The following is an 18,932-nucleotide window of genomic DNA, read 5'->3' on the forward strand; positions in this document are numbered from 1 at the left end:
GCTAATGTTACAAAGAGATATAGGACGAAAATCTTTCAAATAAGTAGGGTCATCAATCTTGGGGATCAAAGTGATGAAAGTCTCATTAACTAACCCAATAGATTCAGGATCATTGAAGACCTTTTTGACAAATTTAAAAATGCTATGTTTCAAATCATCCTAATATGTGTGAATGAAGTCATATTAATACCATTAGGACTAAGTGCTTTAAAGGTTCCAATATCAAAAGCGGCATTTTTGATTTCATCATCAAACACATTCTTGTGAAGGCATTGAAGTTGGGTATAAGATAGTAGAGGAAAGCTTCTTTCGGTAATCAAATTTTGCTTGGCATTGGTATCCTCCTTGAAGAGGTTATCAAAATAAGAAGCAGCCATAATTTTCAACTTGATAGGGTCGTGAACCCAATTACCTTCTTCATCTTTTAAGATTCCTTTTCTGTTTAATCACAGATGTAGCATGAAAGAATTTAGTATTCTGATCGCCCTATTTTAACCATTTACATCTATATTTTTAAAACCAAATCAGTTCTTTTTGTAAGAGGGTATGGTTATAATCCTCCCAAAGCGATTTTTCCAGATTCCTTAAAAAGTAATTGTCCATGGTATTTCTACTTTTGTCAATACTTTCCAAGTGACACAAGATTCTATTCTTTTTGAAGGAGCTATTGCCTATTTTCTCCTTGTTCGATTTAGGGGCAGCATTAGCTAAATTAGAGGCCCTTTCAATCCAATCCTCAGTTATCCAAGATTCCTTAACCAGAGGGTGGAAAGAGTTATTAAGCATCCAAGTCACATGGCATCTAAAAGGTATAGAGTGGTAGTCATGACGTTCCTTTTTCTCCAGTTGAATTCTAATCAGACCATGATCTAAGCCATATTTGATAAGATGAAAAGAATCAGCCTGATGAAATTTAAGTCTTCAATTTGTGTTGGAAAAAACCCAATCCAAACGTTCTTTGACCTTTCCTTTTTCACAAGTAAATCTTTCACTATGGTAATTTAATTCAAGAAGATTGGAAGAATTAATGCAGCGTTTGAATTGTTTCATAAATCTCCAATTATAACTGTCACCGCTAGACTTATCTTCACAATAAAGGTTAGAATTAAAATATCCAACAATAAGCTAGGGATCAATAATAGTATTGTGAGCTAAAGAGATGATAGAATCCCAAAGAAGGTCACAATTATATGGAATAAGATCATCATAAACACGTGAGAGCATGTAACTATTGTTAGTAGCTAAAATGTTAACTTTGTAGTGAAGTAATTGAATATTAAAATGAATATAATTAATATTAACAATATCATTATTTCATAAAATCCAGATATTACTAGCATAACCCGTGGCTTCAAAGTGACAATATTATCTGCTTTTGCCCTACTGTCTCTAGTTTCCAGTAAGACAAATATTTGAGTATTATAAGTTTTTAGTTATCTCTCCAATATATTTAGGAAAGCTCTTACAACAAGTATCTCTACAATTCTAGCAAATAATATCCATAAAATAAATAAAAGGAGGAGATAAACTTGAGATATGATTACATGTTGGAAGATTGAGCTGACTCTTCAATTTGATCATCATTGAACTCTTCAACATCAAAATCATTACTATGAGACTAATTCTGGAAATCCCCATCCAAGAGATCATCATCCAAAAACTCATCATCATAATTCTCATGAGGAATTTTATTTGCTTTAACAGGACCCAAGGCATCGGTTTGGTGATCCATTGTAGCAATGTCATTAAATAGGGTTTCTGGAACAACTGATTGACTTTTCATTGGGTCTGGTGGTCTACTATGATCTATTGATTGGATAAGAAGAGGTTGAGAATTTTGTTTGATTCTAGTACGAGTATTTTCAGCTCTCCGGACGTTAGGATTAGGTGCATAAATTTATCTATTTTCCTTCATTCTAGCAGCTCCGTTGACATAGTCATTTTGGCTGTTCTGATCGTTGATGGGCTTGATTGATTTGGGCAGACTTCTTTTGTTGCCTTTTACCAGGTTATGGATCCGTCTTGTGGGTCTGTTATTTCCGTTTTGTGCTCTTCCTTAGTTGCTTTTGCATTGAGGTTAAAAGAACTGGGACCTACCCACAAGAAAGTGAGCCCAGTCCGCGAGTTCTTGTTCCCTCTTTCATTTTCGTTCATAAGATAAAGATATTATAAAAAGATATTATATGTACTTAGCTTCACAGATCGTTTATGCATAAGAACGGGGGAAGTATTTGTCAGAAACAAAATGGGGAACTCCTTTGAAAATACATGTTTTTTAATAAATAAATAAATACACACACACACATATATATATCTAAAGTACTTATGATTATATATTATCCAAATATTTTTCAATTTATCAATTTTTGATAAAAACATATTCAACCATAAATCTTATTATAATAATTAACTTTTCTCAAATTAATTTTTTGTAAGTCTTAAAAAATAATTTTTGAACAAATTGAAAACCAAACTACATCCTAAAATTTTGGAGTTGCCATATTAGCCTCCTAGACCATTTTGTTTTGTTAAGCACATTATTCTTTTTATTAAAAAATATAAAATATTTTCAACTGAATTTTAATTTTTAATAAAGTAATTAATTATTTTTAAATTAATTCATCTTTTTATATTTACCTCTATTTAAGAGAATATTTTATTTTAAAATAAATATAAAATTATTTATTTATTAGAGGTACTTTTAAAAAAACACACATGAATTATATTTTAAAATATTAAAAATATCTTATATTTTTAACATCTAATTCCAAATTTTTTTTTATATTTTTGAATAAAGGGAATACTAATTATACTTTGAAGATGATCATAATTTATTAATTATTAATTATTTTGAATAAAATTAAATGTCAATTTTTCTTGGATACAACGGAACTTGTCAAAATTTTTTTTTAAATACACACACAAATATGTATAGAGTATACTCTTATATACTCTTTATATTTACATATATATATATATATATATATATATTCAAATATTATGTTTTTATACAAATATTTATATGTAATTATTATTCATCATCTTAAATTTTATATTATTTATATATTTTTCACTAAATAAAGTTTTACTTTTGCTATTTAAAAATGTAAAGCATTTTTTAAGGAGTTGGATGTTTAAAAATGTAAAGCATTTTTAATTTTTTGAAGTGTAATCATTACTTTTTTTTTAAAATGTCCTTATTAATAATAACTTTATATTTATTGTAGGGTATTTAATAGAAATAAATATAAAAAAATAAAATTACTTTAAAAGTAGGTAATTATTTTATTGAGGATGAAATTCAATTAAAAATGCTTTATATTTTTAAACGGAAGGAGTATATAATAAAAATAAAAATTATAAATTATAAAATCATATTTTTTAATCATTATGCATCTAAAATACTTTTCATTATATATCGTTCAAATGATTTTTAATTTATTAAACTAACTTTTAAAAGAATGTACATCTAAATATAAATGGACTTTTTACAAATCAACTGAGTTTTAATGAATACGCTTATCAAATTAAAATTATAACTTATAAAAATTAAATAATTAATTTTTTCAAAATAAATACTTATTTTTTATACGCAAATAATTACTTATTTATATAACGCCTATAAATAAGGAATCTTGGACGGATCGCTGTGAGAAAATTGCGACGCGAGTTTGAATTTAACAACCCTAATCCCATTTTCACAAATCCACTCACTCAGTTCCCTCTCCCGTCTCCGCCCACGGCCGTCGTGCTCTTCCGTTTGCCCATCCCGGCGCTTGTCCTTCTCGTAGTCGTTGCCCGGCTTCTCATTAGTCTGAGAGGGAGAGGCAGAGCACCATCGTCTCTGCGGCTTCCTCCTCGGCATTTACCCCCCCTCTTGCGTTCGCACCACTATCACTCCGAGTTCTCTCGTTCACTTGACCATCGCCCAGACCTGTATATTTTCTTCTTCCTTCTTTGGTTAATTTCTTTGCTAGTTTTAAACTTAAGTTCAATGTGATACACGATAATATTATTTGAACCATGCACCTAGTAGCCATCTCGTTTTCTTTGTATTAACTAGCCCTGTCATACTGTAGCTCTTTCTCCCTGCTAGCAACTGTTAACTTTTGTTTCAATTAGCTTCTGGTATATGGTTTCTTGAGGGAATTGCAATCACCTGATCAGTGGAATAGATAAACAATCCATGTAAATTCATAACCATTGCTACTGTACACACAAGAAAGCTTTTGATCATGGGTTTTTCTTTCATATTATGTTCACTTATCTTGTTGGTTTATGTCATGATATCAATTATTATTGCAAGGAAAGGTGATTAAGTAGTTAATTTTGTCTGAAAATGTAATAAATTTTCGATTTTTCCAATACCCAACTTATAATAAGGACATCCATCCCTTCTAGAAGATGCCTTATAATAAGGAGTGGAGGGAGTACTTAGTTAGCCAAGTAGTTACACTAATTGTACAGTTACTGATAGTAGTTATACTTGGTTATGGATACTCAGAGTTCACTTATTGATTGTATGCTGGATTGTTGAGTTTTTTACTCTATGAATTCAAGTTTATACCTGAAACCACTCACTATCATGTTATTTCAATTTCAATTACCTTCATACCTTAATTTTGAGAAAGTGTTGCCAGCAGATTATTCATTGGAGGAGAAGCTGATGGCTAATTCTCGAGGGCTTGATTTCCTGTTCTGTCACTTGTGTGGGACAATGCTGAAAGTTCCTTCTACTAAGTATGCAAAATGCCCATTGTGCGAAACTAAGCGAGACATTAATGGTAAAGCCTTTAAATATCATCTTATGATGGATTTGTATTTTTTATTTGTTTGCAAATTAAAATATTTTTCATATCATGGAACTTCTGCTACGGTCATTTTTTAGCATCTTAAACCTTTGTGTCCCCTTTCAATTACCATTCTCAAATTATATAATTGTCCCCCCATTGTCCTTTTCAGCATGTCAAAAGTGTTGTTCCCCAATTAAACTGCTGAATTTATGGTTATATCAACTTGGCTACTTGTTTGCATTTGCAACTGCTAACTACAGTATTTAACTGACAGTCTATATGCTTGGCAATCAGCATCCAAGTAAAATAAAAAGTTTTTTTGTTTCTTAAAAATTGCCTTTTGGAACGTGAACTTTATGTCATCATCCTTCAGGAGGCTTCTAAGCTACTTATTTTTCCTAGTATTACAAATATTTCTTGATCATTCTCTTCTGTGAGTGATTTGGTGCTTTTGACATTGTGTGCTTGAGTTTTAGGTTTCCACTAGATGCGTTCTGCGCTTTTATATGGATTCTAAGTCTGATTTAATTTTCTGTTTTTCTAGGAAAAAAACCAGGATCTAATGTTTAATAGAAAAGGCTTTTCCAAGTAGTGGCTGAGTCCCCTTTTTCTTTCCAACAGTCCAATAGCAATTGAAGATGCAGTTGGTTGAACTGTCAAAGTTGTTCCTTGATTTATCTTTAAGAAATGAGAGGCATGGAGATGAATTTGCTGTACCAACCAACTTAATGAAATCTATGTGCCATGTTTTTTTGTTTTTGACCCGAATGTACCAGCGTCAAGTGTGTGTGTGTGTTGGTGTTTGCAGATTTAGCATTTTGTGTCATGTACATACGTGTACATTTTGAGCTTTATGTGTAGCTTCATATACTTTTTGTATTAAAATCTCATCATGTAAATGTAGTTATAACATGATTCACCTGATCTTCAATATTCCCTAACTGGTTGTCCTTGTCTTCAGATATAAAAGGAAAAGAAATAAGTTACACAATTTCTGCTGAGGTATGATTTATTACTTTAGATAAGCTGCAGATCGTATTCTCATTCATTTTGTTCAAATATAGTTTTTGTTTTGACCATTATATAATGTGATAAATGAAATTAGTAATTCCAAAATGTGGATGAAGGTTGATGATTTGATATCAATAAAACAAAATTTGTTGTGGCACCATAAATGCAACTGTAGCAAACTTCATGCTGAATCTGATATTTCCTAATTTTATGTGCCCTTCTGTTTGCAGGATATCAGAAAGGAGCTTGGAATTATTATAATGGAAGAGCAGAAGGTGCAATTATCAAAGGTAATGAACCACCAAGGTTGATTTAAGGGCATACATGATCTTTGCTTTCAAATTTCAATCCATGGTTCGCTTATTATTATTATTTTAATATTGATGTATTTCTTTTCTTGACAGGTGAACAAGAAATGTGAGAAATGTGGTCATGGGGAAGCTAACTTTTATACCAGACAGGTATTATAAGAATCTTCATATAACACGAATTCTAACAAACTACATTATTGATGAATCATGAACAGTGCGACTCAATTTTTAGATTCCATCCACACTTGTTTATAAGGAAAATATGCATATATTTATTTACATGAAGGTCAAGTTTAGCAGTTCAGGCTTTATAATATTCTTACTTTAATTTACAGATGCGATCAGCGGATGAAGGGCAAACTACTTTCTACACCTGCACTCGTTGTGGCCATCAGTTTCAGGAGAATTAAGTCGATATCAATGTGTACGAATGGATTGGTCACCCCACCTTGATTTTGTAAAAATTCTTTACCTGAAAATGGTTTGCTTTGTGCAAAATGAGCAGATTGGTACGGCGTCAGTGACATGTTAAGAATACTAGGAGAGATGCGGTTCAAAAGATTTTCCTGGGAAGATATACCGACAAAGCAAAGTTTTAAATGGCTTCAGGGAAATCCGTGTCCGTGCATACAAGTGAGGCGAGAATTCATCCTACTGATTTTTTACCATTTGTGCCATGTCATATTCACATAGGTAGCAAGAATGCACGGCGGGATAATTTCATCAGAGTCATAAGTTACATAATTGTTTTTTTGGCGTAAGAATTAGCTTAACTCACAGGATTGCATTGTATCAATATTAGAAGTTTTTTAGTCTGTCAAAATATTAGTAGTTTTAAATTCAAATTAATTAGCTATCTTATTGATCATATATTTATTATTGAGAGTAAATCTGCCATGCTTCTCATTTCCATGTAATTGTACTAGTTCTGTCAGGCTTCGAGAGGCAATAGAAGGTATAAAATATTAAAATCATTTCCACACCCATAGAGTGCCTTTGTTCTGGACCAAGTCCTAGCCAATTTTCATCATAAAAGCTTGATTCTGTAATTTGTCGTGCCTAATGCCGAAGGCCATAATCTCTTTTTGTCCCAAGCAATGAGGTGAATCTTCTCTAGCGAGGAGTTCCATGAGAAATTGAAAATTCCTTGCCATTTGTTCAAGTTCATCACAAGTGGTGAAAGGTAAGAGAGATGTTTACATACTGTAGTATGGTAGGTCAAAAACTACTGAAGAAATTAAAGTGTGGTGTCCCACAAGTTAGGGAGCAAGTCTTCCATTGCTCCATCTGCTGTGACCTTGTCAATGACATGCTGATAGGTTTCTTCAGGATCCTTTCATGGTGCAAAGACACCTTCAAATATTCTCTAAGATCAGAAGTTCTTGAGAAGCCCAAGAACTTGCTAAGCTATGAAGCTTTACAATGATTCACATATCTTGTAAAGAAGACTCGGGTTTTAGATTCACATTGTTTGTTTTGAAGCCTTACAGCAATGATTGATATACATGTTGAAAATTTCCACATGGATAACTGCAACTTAAGAAAATATGATGAGAGGGAGCACATCAGGTACTCATCACCTCTCTGGAATGCGGTTCAGATTTAAGTGTTTTTTTTTTAAAAAAAGAAATTGATAAAATTTTTAATAAATTTATTAATTACCAATATGTGCAGTTAATATTTAATCACATCAGTTCAAATTTAATGTGATTTTTTTAAATTTTTATAAATTAATCATATAGATTTATTTTGTACTGTTTAGATTCAAAACTTTTTAACTTATTATATTGTTAGATTTAAAATAGTCCATATTAAATCTGTAAGGTCAATTTATAAAAATCATTAAAAAATTAATATTAAATTTGGATCAATTTGATTAAATGTGAACTGTACATTTTAGTAGCTACTAAAATTATTAAATTTTTTAAATTTGTAATTAAAAAAATAAAAAATATTTAAATTTGGACTGTCCAAATTAATATGGATGGTTTTGAGGTGATACATTTGATGAGCACTCAATGTGCTCCCTATGATGAAATCAAAGAGAGATGTGAGATAGGTAGATCATATTTAAAGAGAAGTTTTATTGAATTATTATGAGATTAGTTATGTTATACGGTAGCAAACGTTGGGCTTTAAATGAATAATAGGAGCATAAACTTGAAGCAATCAATATAAGAATGTTGAGATGGATATGCAAGCATATGCAAAAAGGTAAAATTTGAAATGAGTATATATAAAAAAATGTGAGCATGACGTTTATTAAAAAAATGATAAAAAATTATTTGAGATGGTTTTAATATACACAAAGAAAGTTGTAGGAGTCATCAGTAAGGAGAGTGGAATGAATAATTTTGAGTTTTGTAAAGAGAGGTAGATGAAGAATAAAGAAAATATTTATGGAAGTTGTTGAACAAGATTTTTTGGTTAACAATATTAAAAGCTTGGATGATGATAGAATAAAATAATGTCATGCAATTCATATAACCGGTCACACTTAATGAGATAAAGCTTATTGTTATTATATATTTTTGAACACCACTGGCCATTTTAGCTTGTATCAATCTTCCATGAATGCGGTTGCATTGATTTGGAATGATAATCCAACAACCTATATACAGTTGGCAATGATTTTCATTTCACAATAGTCTTATAACATTTCATAAGCTTGGATGATGATAGAATAAAATAGTGCCATACAATTCGTATAGCTAATCACACCTAATTAGATAAAGCTTGCTGTTGTTATTATATATTTTTGAACACCACTGGCCATTTTAGCTCGTATCAATCTTCCACGAATGTGGTTGCATTGATTTGGAATGATAATCCAATAGCCTATATATGGTTGGAAATGATTTTCATTTCATAATAGTCTTATAAATAACATTCCATAAGCTAATTGGTCGAAAATGTTTAATTGGTTTTAACAAAAGTTATTACTTAATTTTAAATTTTTATGTTAAATAACAGTTGCTTGGTAAAGAAAGCAATTATTGTTACTTTCAATTCGAAATTGTTGAATCTTGGTTTGAAAACTTTGTTTCTTTTTGCAAAAAAATCTAATATTTTAATTTTTTTTCAAACAATTTGAGGTTTGCTTCTGTCAAAATTTTAACGTGTCAACTTCTATTGTTAACACATTAAGGAAAACTTTGATAGAAACTTGGGAATACAATTAGTGTGGATTGTGTAAGAGGTCAATAATAAGTCTTGAGATAATACTTTGGTTCTAACTTGCAAGTACCTGGTGAAACTTGAACAAGATAATTAAAAAAATCTCAAATGTTTACTTAGATATTGGATGTAAGTTAAATATTTGGAATGAATTAAGATAAATTCTTTGTATTCTTTCTTCTTCTTTGGACTCTTATTTTGCTTACAAATCTCATATTTCAAATGATACGGTTTCCAATTTTTTACTCTAATATCCTCTTGTCTCTTTAAGCAAATGTTTTGAACATTAAATTCACCCTTTCTCTCGAATACGAGCCATCCTTATATTTGCATTTTTTCTTAGTTTATGCAAAAAGTTTCTCTCATGGCCATAAAAAGTACCCCAATATAATAGCTTAGTGTAGTCAAATTAAAATATGATATTTTCAATCTGATATATTAATTATGTATGTAATGTATTTTGCAATACAATTAGTTTATATATATATATATATATAATTAGTTTAGATAGATACAGGGGAAAATTGTCCTAAAATATCTAACCACAAATTTAATTGTGAAGAGGAACTTGGTAATTAGAAAAGGACTAAGGTCCTGTGGTGTCATTAAATGAAATGACTAAATGATTAAATTTTCCTCACAAATCATCTCACTCTCTATCCTCTGTAGCCCGTCTCGTGCGATGTGATTGATTTGTCACAGTGTTTTGGTCAGTTGTGATTCCGATGACAATGGCAACGGCAGTGAGCAAGGTAAGGTTGGCAGTGAACAACGACTCTCACTCATCCTCCTTCTTTGACAATTGTTTCAATCCTACACCACTTACTTTGAATTATGAACCCTAAAATCTGTTTATCAGATTGCTACTCCCTCACTCCTTTCATCATCACCTCTCCTTCCTCTCCAATCATCATCCTTCTTCATCTTCGCTGGCTTTTATATTTTTCTTTTCTTATTTCATCATTATCCTTATCGGCACCATTTACAACTTCCAGGAAGTCCATGCCACTTGAAAATGGAAGCAATGGAAATGGAACTGCCGCAAACTGTAGGTTTATGAGCTTGTATGATCAATTTTTATGTTCAATAATCTTTATATTTCTCTAGCATGATTGATGTATATCATGAGGCTTGGCTAGTTAGTTTTAGTTTGGAACAATACACTCTTATTACATAAAAATGACTAATTCCTTGATCAGATCAATACACTTTTTATAAATAGCCGGCACATTGGTGCTCATGGTCGATCATTGAATGACAAATTCATGAGGTACCATGTTCGAAGCTGGCCAGAGAAGAGGGAGAGGGTTGAAAGCAATACACTTTTTATAAATATTCATACCATTATGTAAGTTATGATTCTTGTCTTGTAATGTAATATAGTTTATGTTATCAAAAAAATATAAAAATATGTTATTGTTTAATAATAAATGAATTTGTTAGTGTTCATTTGTTATTCTTTATACTTTAAGTTAGCGTAATTAAGCTTTATATATAATAATAGTGACTATTGAAAATATCCTTTAGTATTTTGATGAAAAATAAGCAAATTTTTAGAATATCTATGGGTTGTTTTTGTAAAAAAAAAAAAGAGTAAAATTTTAGCATAATTATTTGCATTTTCATGAAAAATGAACATTTTTTCATAATATTCATTTACATTTTCCGAACATACATATGCATTTTAATAAAAAATGAGCAAATTTTCATAATATCTAGTTACATTTTTAGAATATCATTTAGTATTTTCATACGAAAATATTTTTAAAATATACATTTATAATATTTTGAAAACACAACATTAGTGCAATATTTAAACCTCAAATTCTAAGATATATTCAAATAGGTATTTTGGATATCATGAAAATAAAATTTAGTTTTCATTTATTCCAATAACCATTTTTAATATCCTAAAAATTTATATCTATTGTTATGTTTTATAATCATATGCAAGTATCTTCAATCAAATGCTACTCTTTCATCATATGCAACTACCATTAAAGGAAATGAATTTTTTTTCTATTTATTCAAATAATCATTTTGAATATCCTAAAAATTTTATATTTAATGTCATATTTTAGGACTATATGCATGCAGCTTCAACCACATGCAACTTTTTTTTTTTTTTCACAAAATGCAATCACCCTTTAAAAAAATATAATCGTTCTTTCATTTATTTGAACGTGCATTTGTGATGTTCAAATATATGAAATAAAATTGCATTTTTGTTGAAGAGCAGTTGCATATTTTGGAAGAAACATCGAATATGCATCCAAATATCCACAAGGATCTTAACATGGGATATTCTAATATGCAAAAGTGATATTTGAATGTATAGAATAAACATCATTTATGATAAAGAGCAATCACATATCATGAAAGAAATATCACATATGCATCCAAAGGTGTCCATAAAGGATTTTAACAAGGGATATTTGAATATGTAAAATTAATATTTGAATATATGGAAGAAATATTATATATGCTTAATAGCAGTCACATGTCATGAAAGAAACATCACATATGCATTCAAATGTGTCTATAAAGGATTTTAACAAGAAACATTTAAATATGCAAAAGTGATATTTGAATATATGAAAGAAATATTGCACATGCTGAAGATAGTCATATATTGTGGAAGAAACATCACATATACATCCAAAAGCATCCTTAAAGGATTTTAATAATGAACATTTGAATATCCAAACGTGATATTTAAATATATAAAAGAAATATTACATATGTTTTAAACATGCTTCAGAACTTAATAAATTATCATAGAAAGATCTTGTTTGATATATTAACACTGAAAGACTTTGTATTAAGTATTGATAGCAAATGATCTTGTGATATATAGATGGCAAAAAATACCTTGCTCAACTGTTGTTTTTTTAATCATAGGGGCAATTTAATCATTTAAAAATTTGGATTAATTCTAGGGCAGGACCTAATATCCTAAGTTCTTGTGAGCAAACACAAATTTGGTGGAGTCTTTTATTATAATTTTTTTCTTGATAGAAATATTTTGAAATATAAAAATTAATACAACATTATGCAAGTAACAAAAATAACGAATTATTTTTGATTTGATTTAGACTCGTTTTCAGACTGATATAGGTCTTTTTTTTAAAATCATTTTTCAAACTAACTTGAACCATTTTCTAATTTGAATTTGATTGACCAGTTTAATATATTTTTTACATTAATTTTGAATCTATTTCTTAATTTTTTAATTTTTAAAGTCAAATGAATCGATTCTCTTGCCACTTGATTATTTTAAAAGTCAATTTCTTACTTTGAATAACCTGTTTAATCTAATTTTTATAATTAGTAAATTTATTCTGTTCCTTGCCAAATTGTATTACTCTGTTCCTTGCCGAATGAAAGGCTTATGTATATATATTTATATTGTCTTTCGTGTAATTTTGTAATGATAATGATTAATGAAGTGCGAACTGCTCACTGTCCTTCCATTCCACAGGATCTGTCCGAATTTCAGGAGCCCTACGAAGATTCTGCATTCGTTTTCTCTTCCAAAGGTGAACTCTACCCTCTGAGCATCATTTTCACTTTAGATTTGATTCTTTCGGATTTATTTTCATTTTTGGCATGGAATCTTCAGATTCTGAATGTCTATTTCTGCACGTTAAACTCCTAGTGATTTGGAACTTCGTGTTGCTTAGTTAGCAGAAAGTGTTTCCTGTTTTTGAGATCCCTTCCTGTAGCTACTGATCTCATCCCTCTGTCAATTTTGGTGTATAGATGTTGAAGCGACGTAGCTATCGCTGAAATTCTTGTGACCCTTGAAACGGAATGCATTTGCGGCAGTTATGTAGCATCATGATTATTCTGTGTCTTAAAAGCTCGATCCTAACTAATTCGATTTATCTTATAATTGATGCGTCTCTTTTGACTTGGCTGAGAGAAAAAGCATTTTTGTGTCCAGTTGTAGTAGATTTGATCTGCTGACGGTGATTCTTGTATTTATTTTACTTCTTCAATCTTTCTTGCTGTTATAATCCACGATTCTGAAGGCATAAACTTATAAACATTTGCCTGATTTAGGAGTAGATTGAACGTCCATAGTTGAGGTCATTGGATGAGGTAGTTAAAAAGGCTAGACCGTCATCTTTTATTTCTTTCTCTAGTTCCGTTTGCCTCCTTTTATTTGCATGTGTAGTATGTCATGAACTTGACAAGACATGTAAAATTTTAACAAAGTTCTTGTTTTTTCCCCCAATAAATTATGGATTTAAGGCAGGAAGAATGAATGGTGTTTCAGAAATTTAGTGTCTCTGTTGTTGCTTAGTTGTATTGCTTTAGAATCTCTCACATCTACTGCTAGTGCTTTATTTGCATAGTTGTCATATATTTTTGCTGAATAGGAAGGTAAAAAAACATCATTATGCTCTCTTCGTTGCTGCAATTCCAATCGTTTCCTGTTGTTATAATACTTAAGTCAAAGAAAAACCTCTTGCCTTGTCGTCTTCAAATATCCAAGATTTATTTTCTTTTGGTACTTAGGAGATATAGTCTAGCTTATGCTGTATCTGATGTACTGGAGATGGTAAAAACATTATTTATGGTCATTTACTAAACATCTTGTGGTTTCATCACTGGTATCATAACAACTAAGCTCTAATTAAGTGGTCAAGTGCACGATCTTTGCCACCCCAATTTTCTTAGTTAAATGAAATTTCACCGCTGGTAGGTGAGGTTGTGCTTTATTTACGCATAAGACCCACAAAGTTCCCTATAAGAAGCGTGTTAAAATTATAATAAATTTTGTCAGTCTTTGTTCATCAGTTTTTGCTATGAAGTTAAAGTAGTTCATAATGTGATGAGGCAACTGTCTTATTTTGTATTTATGCTAATCAGATTCAAATACAAGCATGTTGTTTTGTGAAGATCCTGTTTCAGTGAAGCTTTGCAGGAGACTCTGCGATTGGTGTTTCATGAATTATATGCTCCATAACTTTAATGCCTTCACATCATACTTTGTGCATCGATTGCTAGTTCATAACCTTCTGTAACTGAATCAGGTCTTTTAATATTGGTCCTCCCTTTCTAAGTTGTCTACATGGCCAGCAACGGTACAAGGGAGCCCTTGTTGCCCCAATCTCCTGATCCATCCGCTCCAAATACCAATGGCCAGCTTAGCAGGAGAAGGCATGTCCGTTGTAGAAGTGCTCCTCTTGCGAATCTTGACCCTCTTGAGAAGATCGGCGCTGGTTCAATTCAACTTTCCAACTCCGTATTTGGGAAGTTACATCCAAGTTTTCAAGAGGTGGCTATATATCTTGCAGGGTATCTAGGTATTGGAGCTGTGATCTTCTATCTTGTCAGGCAGCAGATCACAGGAAAGAAAACGGAGGGGTTTCTTGATGCTTTATACTTTACAATTGTCACAATGACCACAGTTGGATATGGAGACCTTGTGCCAAATAGTGACCTCACAAAACTACTTGCCTGTGCTTTTGTCTTCACAGGAATGGCACTAGTTGGTTTGATCTTAAGCAGAGCAGCGGACTATTTGGTTGAGAAGCAGGAAGTTTTGCTAATCAAAGCTCTGCATAGGCACAATAAAGTTGGTCCAACTCAAATTCTAAAGGAGGTTGAGGTCAATAAGACGAGATATAAATTTTTTGTGGTATTTTTCCTACTTTTGGTGCTCATTGTTACGGGGACAATTTTCTTAGTTTCTGTTGAGAAGTTGGATGTTATCGATGCCTTTTATTGTGTTTGTTCTACAATAACAACCCTGGGTTACGGTGATAAAAGCTTCTCAACTGAAGGAGGAAGAGTCTTTGCTGTGTTTTGGATATTGACAGGTCCTATTTGTTTAGGTCAGCTCTTCCTTTACATAGCTGAGCTGACCACTGAAAAAAGACAAAAGGATATCACTAAGATGGTTCTTACACGGAGGACAACCAAAGCGGATTTGGAGGCAGCTGATCTTGATGATGATGGAACTGTTGGGTAAGTTAATCATTCTTCAAAATCTTGTTTGTTTGTACTTCATATTCTGTCTCTTCATGGGTTGGCCCCTTGGGCTAGGATTTTAATTGTTGGTCTTAGACCCTAGCCAAGCACATTTCCATTTTGGTCTATAGTTAAAGGCTAGGAATGCCAGGTATATAAGTATAATTTTACTGCAGTTTAAAAAAAAAAAAATTGTTGGTTGATTGAATTTGTCTGTTTTAACCATGAAATAAGGATTTTTTTTCTAGAACTTGTCAGTCATTTTATAGCTAATTTATCCCTTACACTATGTTTGGTTGGAGGGGAGGGAAAAGAAAATTTTAAACCCTTGTTTGGATGGAAAAAAAAAAATGGAGGGGTGGGGCTCCCCTCCCCCTCCCTTACCTTCCCTCCCTTCTAACCAAACATAGCCTTAGTTAATTCTGTCGAAGGAATATTTTTGTTAATGTTTCCTTTCTTAGAGAAAAGGTTGAATTTGCAGAGTGAAACTGAAAAATACGCCATGCCAAAAGAAATACAAGGAGTTAAAAACCCACTTAGGTTTAGTACTCCATATTTTTTAGCTCATACATTAATGCTTACAAGCATCTAATTCATTTCAAACTAGTCTTTCTGTCAAGTGCCTCAGTTGCGTTCAAAGTTTGCATACTGTATGATTTATCATATCATGGGAATGGGCTTCTCTTGAACAATTCTTTACTTTAATTCAAAGAAAAGGATTGATGTGTTCGATTTCAGATTGTTAATATACGGAAACAGGATTCTAGAATTTGTTCTATCTTCTGTAAAGTGAGATTCTTTTTCAGAAAATCTAATCATGTAAGAACGAGGTTTAGCTTGAACACGTGTGATTGTAAGTTAGCTGGTCTAATTTCAAGTAAATCTCTTTTTTGTTGTTGCTCTCAGGGTTGCTGAGTTCGTTATCTATAAACTGAGAGAGATGGGGAAGATAAGTGAAGAAGATATCTCACTCGTAATGCAGGAGTTTGAGGAGCTTGATGTTGATCAATCTGGTACTCTCTCGCTTTCTGATATAACTCTTGCTCAGGCACCTCATCCATCTTAGATAGTCATGATTAGAGTATGACACAACAAAATGAATTTAATCATTTACAATTTTACATGCTGCTTGTAAATTAGTTGTGTCACCTTGTATGTGCTTACAACTTCATCCAATTCATCTTCATCGGGAAAGTTTAGTGAATCAGCATTACGATTTGATGAGAGAGATCCTGCATTGTCATCATTCAAAAGTGTCTAAGGCACCCATATTATCTTGGGTTAAGGGGTTTTTCATCTTTAAACTATTGCTTTAGGAATGTCTGAGAACTTAAATTCATTTTCAATGCAATGTTTTATTTCAACTTTTAAAATGGTGCAATATTGCCTGTACTATTAACAAAAGTTAACTTTAACTATTAATTGACCAAAAAAAGACATACAAATTATCAAAAAAGAGTAACAATATTACAAAAAATGATCAGAAGTTACATACACTGACTCTGAAAATTATAGAAAAGGTCCAAAAAAAAATTTTCTTGGTCATTTTTGTAATTTTTTGGGTCAAATTAATGGTCAAAGTAAATATTTGTTAACGGTATAGGCAATATTGTACTGTTTTAAAAAGTTAAATAAGAGTCTTGTACCAAAAACAAGTTTAGAGTTTTAGACATTTTTGGATTTATAATTTAGGAACCAACATGCCATTTAAACCTTATCTTCAACATTATAAAGTGCATATGCTTTATTACTTTCAAAATATTGGATGCTAAAGCCATTGTCTTCACTACTTGAACGTTCCAGACACCAATTATAATCGTAATCATTTAGACACGTAATATAAAAGTCATATTGTAATATTGACTAAAGTTATCAACTTACTCATGCCACTAGAAGCATCCATGTACTTCACACCTTATATATTACACGCTATAGAAGTTTTGTTTTGTTTTGTTTTTGTTTTTGGGTGAGGGGTGGGTATCAAATCAGAATATAACTCCATATTCGGTCGAATTGAAGTTAAATGTTAAAGTATCCATTACATAGAAGCTAAATGCATGTCAAACTCGTTCACATTCACTAAATACAAGTGCGTATTACCCATTATGGACAGTAAGATGATTAAGGGAACCACCAAGCTTTATGGAGATTCTTGCTTAAACAATTCAAAAAGAATTCATAAAAACCTACTAAAACTTATGGTGTCCAGATTTGAGATATTCACAGGACTAAAGTCTAAGGGGACCACCAAGCTTTAAGGGTAAAATTGTTCTTTAAGCCAAATTTAATTGATTTTGGTATGCATTGGATAATTTTAAGAAAATTGTAGCTTTGGATTCATTATTAATTTTGACGTGTGTAATTGGTGCTTCAATATTTTTAGAAAAACATGGTTTAGATTAATAATAATGGGATAATACAACTTTTAAAAGTTTGTCTCACTTATCGATTTAGTCCCTCAAATTTAAGTTTTATTGATCTAGTCTTTTAAATTTATTTCTATTATCAATTGTTTAAAAAAAGAGTTAACTACTAAAATTTGTTGACATAAATAATAGAATATTGATGAAAACCATGTAAATTAATGAAAAGAAATGTAATTATTTTGGTAGGAAAGAATACTCTAAAATTTAAAAAACAAAAGAAAACAAAGCACAGTTTACATGATTTTATTTATAAAAGTTAAACTGATTTGAGAATTGATTTTTTCTTATTTCATTACATATAGATGTTAAGTCATCAATTTAGTTTTCACATTAGATTATTTTGAGAGTTAATTTGTGTTTTAAAACTTAAAGAACTCACATAATAATTTTAAAAAACATAATGAATCAAATTAATAAAAATTAAATTTGAATGATCAAATCGATGATTGAGGCAAACTTGAGAGATGAAAAGTTCTATTATTCCATTTATAATTGATTTTAACATGTAATATAGTTGTTTGTATATATTTTCACAAAATTATAGTTTTGATCTTTAAAATTGATTATTGAAATTATCCACACATGCCCTTAATTGTAGATCAATGGTTCAGGGATCATCTCATATTTCTAGATGTCCATTCACAGTTAATATTCTATAAATTCATAAGCAATATTTCACAATTTCACAAGTAATTATTCTTAAAATTACAACTAACAAGATATATATTCATGAAATTATTGACCCATGTACAATTGACTTTTTTTCCTTTTTGCCAAACATAATTGACTTTCTATACATTTACAGTTGAACTTCCTTAAATTTATAACCATTTTTTTTTTTCAATTTCATGAGTTACCTTTTATTAATTATTTGAATAATTAGAAGTATTTTGATTACCTAAAAAGATCATGGCTCTTCTTTGATATTTCAATATTTTAAGGTCTTTAATTATTATTAATGTCTTTACAAGGTCTCTAATTCTTATTTTCCCATAAGAAATGCAAAAAAAAAAAGGATTAAAATATGAAAAATAATTTTGTCATCAAATTAAAACCTCGCAAGTAAACTAAATAGTTTTGGAGAAAAATATTAATTGCGTGATTTACTCATCATTATCACGAATTTATTATAACATTATTAGAGACAAGATTGAAAAATTATTATAATGTTATATGATTTAACTAAATAATAAATTTTTATTAATATGTAAAATTTGATTAAAAATTTTTTA

At 30.7% G+C, this 18,932-nt stretch overlaps 2 protein-coding genes across 3 annotated transcripts; both read left to right on the forward strand.

Annotated features, from left to right (window-relative positions):
- The first annotated feature begins 3,660 nt into the window (after positions 1-3,660).
- LOC129303505 (uncharacterized) lies at positions 3,661-7,021 on the forward strand. 2 transcript variants are annotated; one of them, XM_054942866.1, is made up of 6 exons: positions 3,661-3,936; positions 4,641-4,784; positions 5,755-5,795; positions 6,035-6,094; positions 6,209-6,265; positions 6,451-7,021. In XM_054942866.1, the coding sequence occupies exons 2-6, from the start codon at positions 4,667-4,669 to the stop codon at positions 6,523-6,525; spliced, it is 351 nt and encodes a 116-aa protein (XP_054798841.1). In that variant the 5' UTR covers positions 3,661-3,936; positions 4,641-4,666; the 3' UTR covers positions 6,526-7,021. The 2 variants fall into 2 exon arrangements, with proteins under 2 accessions (XP_054798841.1, XP_054798840.1); XM_054942865.1 differs by having other exon boundaries at positions 4,644-4,784.
- A 5,675-nt stretch (positions 7,022-12,696) lies between these two features.
- On the forward strand, positions 12,697-16,502 carry LOC129302087 (two-pore potassium channel 1). The gene is made up of 3 exons (XM_054940766.1): positions 12,697-12,831; positions 14,335-15,271; positions 16,181-16,502. The coding sequence occupies exons 2-3, from the start codon at positions 14,373-14,375 to the stop codon at positions 16,338-16,340; spliced, it is 1,059 nt and encodes a 352-aa protein (XP_054796741.1). The 5' UTR covers positions 12,697-12,831; positions 14,335-14,372; the 3' UTR covers positions 16,341-16,502.
- Positions 16,503-18,932: the final 2,430 nt, after the last annotated feature.

This window comes from Prosopis cineraria, unplaced genomic scaffold (assembly GCF_029017545.1).
Source record: "Prosopis cineraria cultivar Desert tree isolate PC_DT_omini unplaced genomic scaffold, ASM2901754v1 PC2, whole genome shotgun sequence".
NCBI lineage: Eukaryota > Viridiplantae > Streptophyta > Magnoliopsida > Fabales > Fabaceae > Prosopis > Prosopis cineraria.

Coding starts and splice junctions, on each gene's coding strand:
- LOC129302087 (XM_054940766.1), top strand. CDS start 14,373: ATGGCCAGCAACGGTACAAGGGAGCCCTTGTTGCCCCAATCTCCTGAT. Junction 15,272..16,180: donor GATGATGATGGAACTGTTGG/GTAAGTTAATCA, acceptor TGTTGCTCTCAG/GGTTGCTGAGTTCGTTATCT.
- LOC129303505 (XM_054942866.1), top strand. CDS start 4,667: ATGGCTAATTCTCGAGGGCTTGATTTCCTGTTCTGTCACTTGTGTGGG. Junction 5,796..6,034: donor GTTACACAATTTCTGCTGAG/GTATGATTTATT, acceptor TTCTGTTTGCAG/GATATCAGAAAGGAGCTTGG. Junction 6,266..6,450: donor CTAACTTTTATACCAGACAG/GTATTATAAGAA, acceptor TTTAATTTACAG/ATGCGATCAGCGGATGAAGG.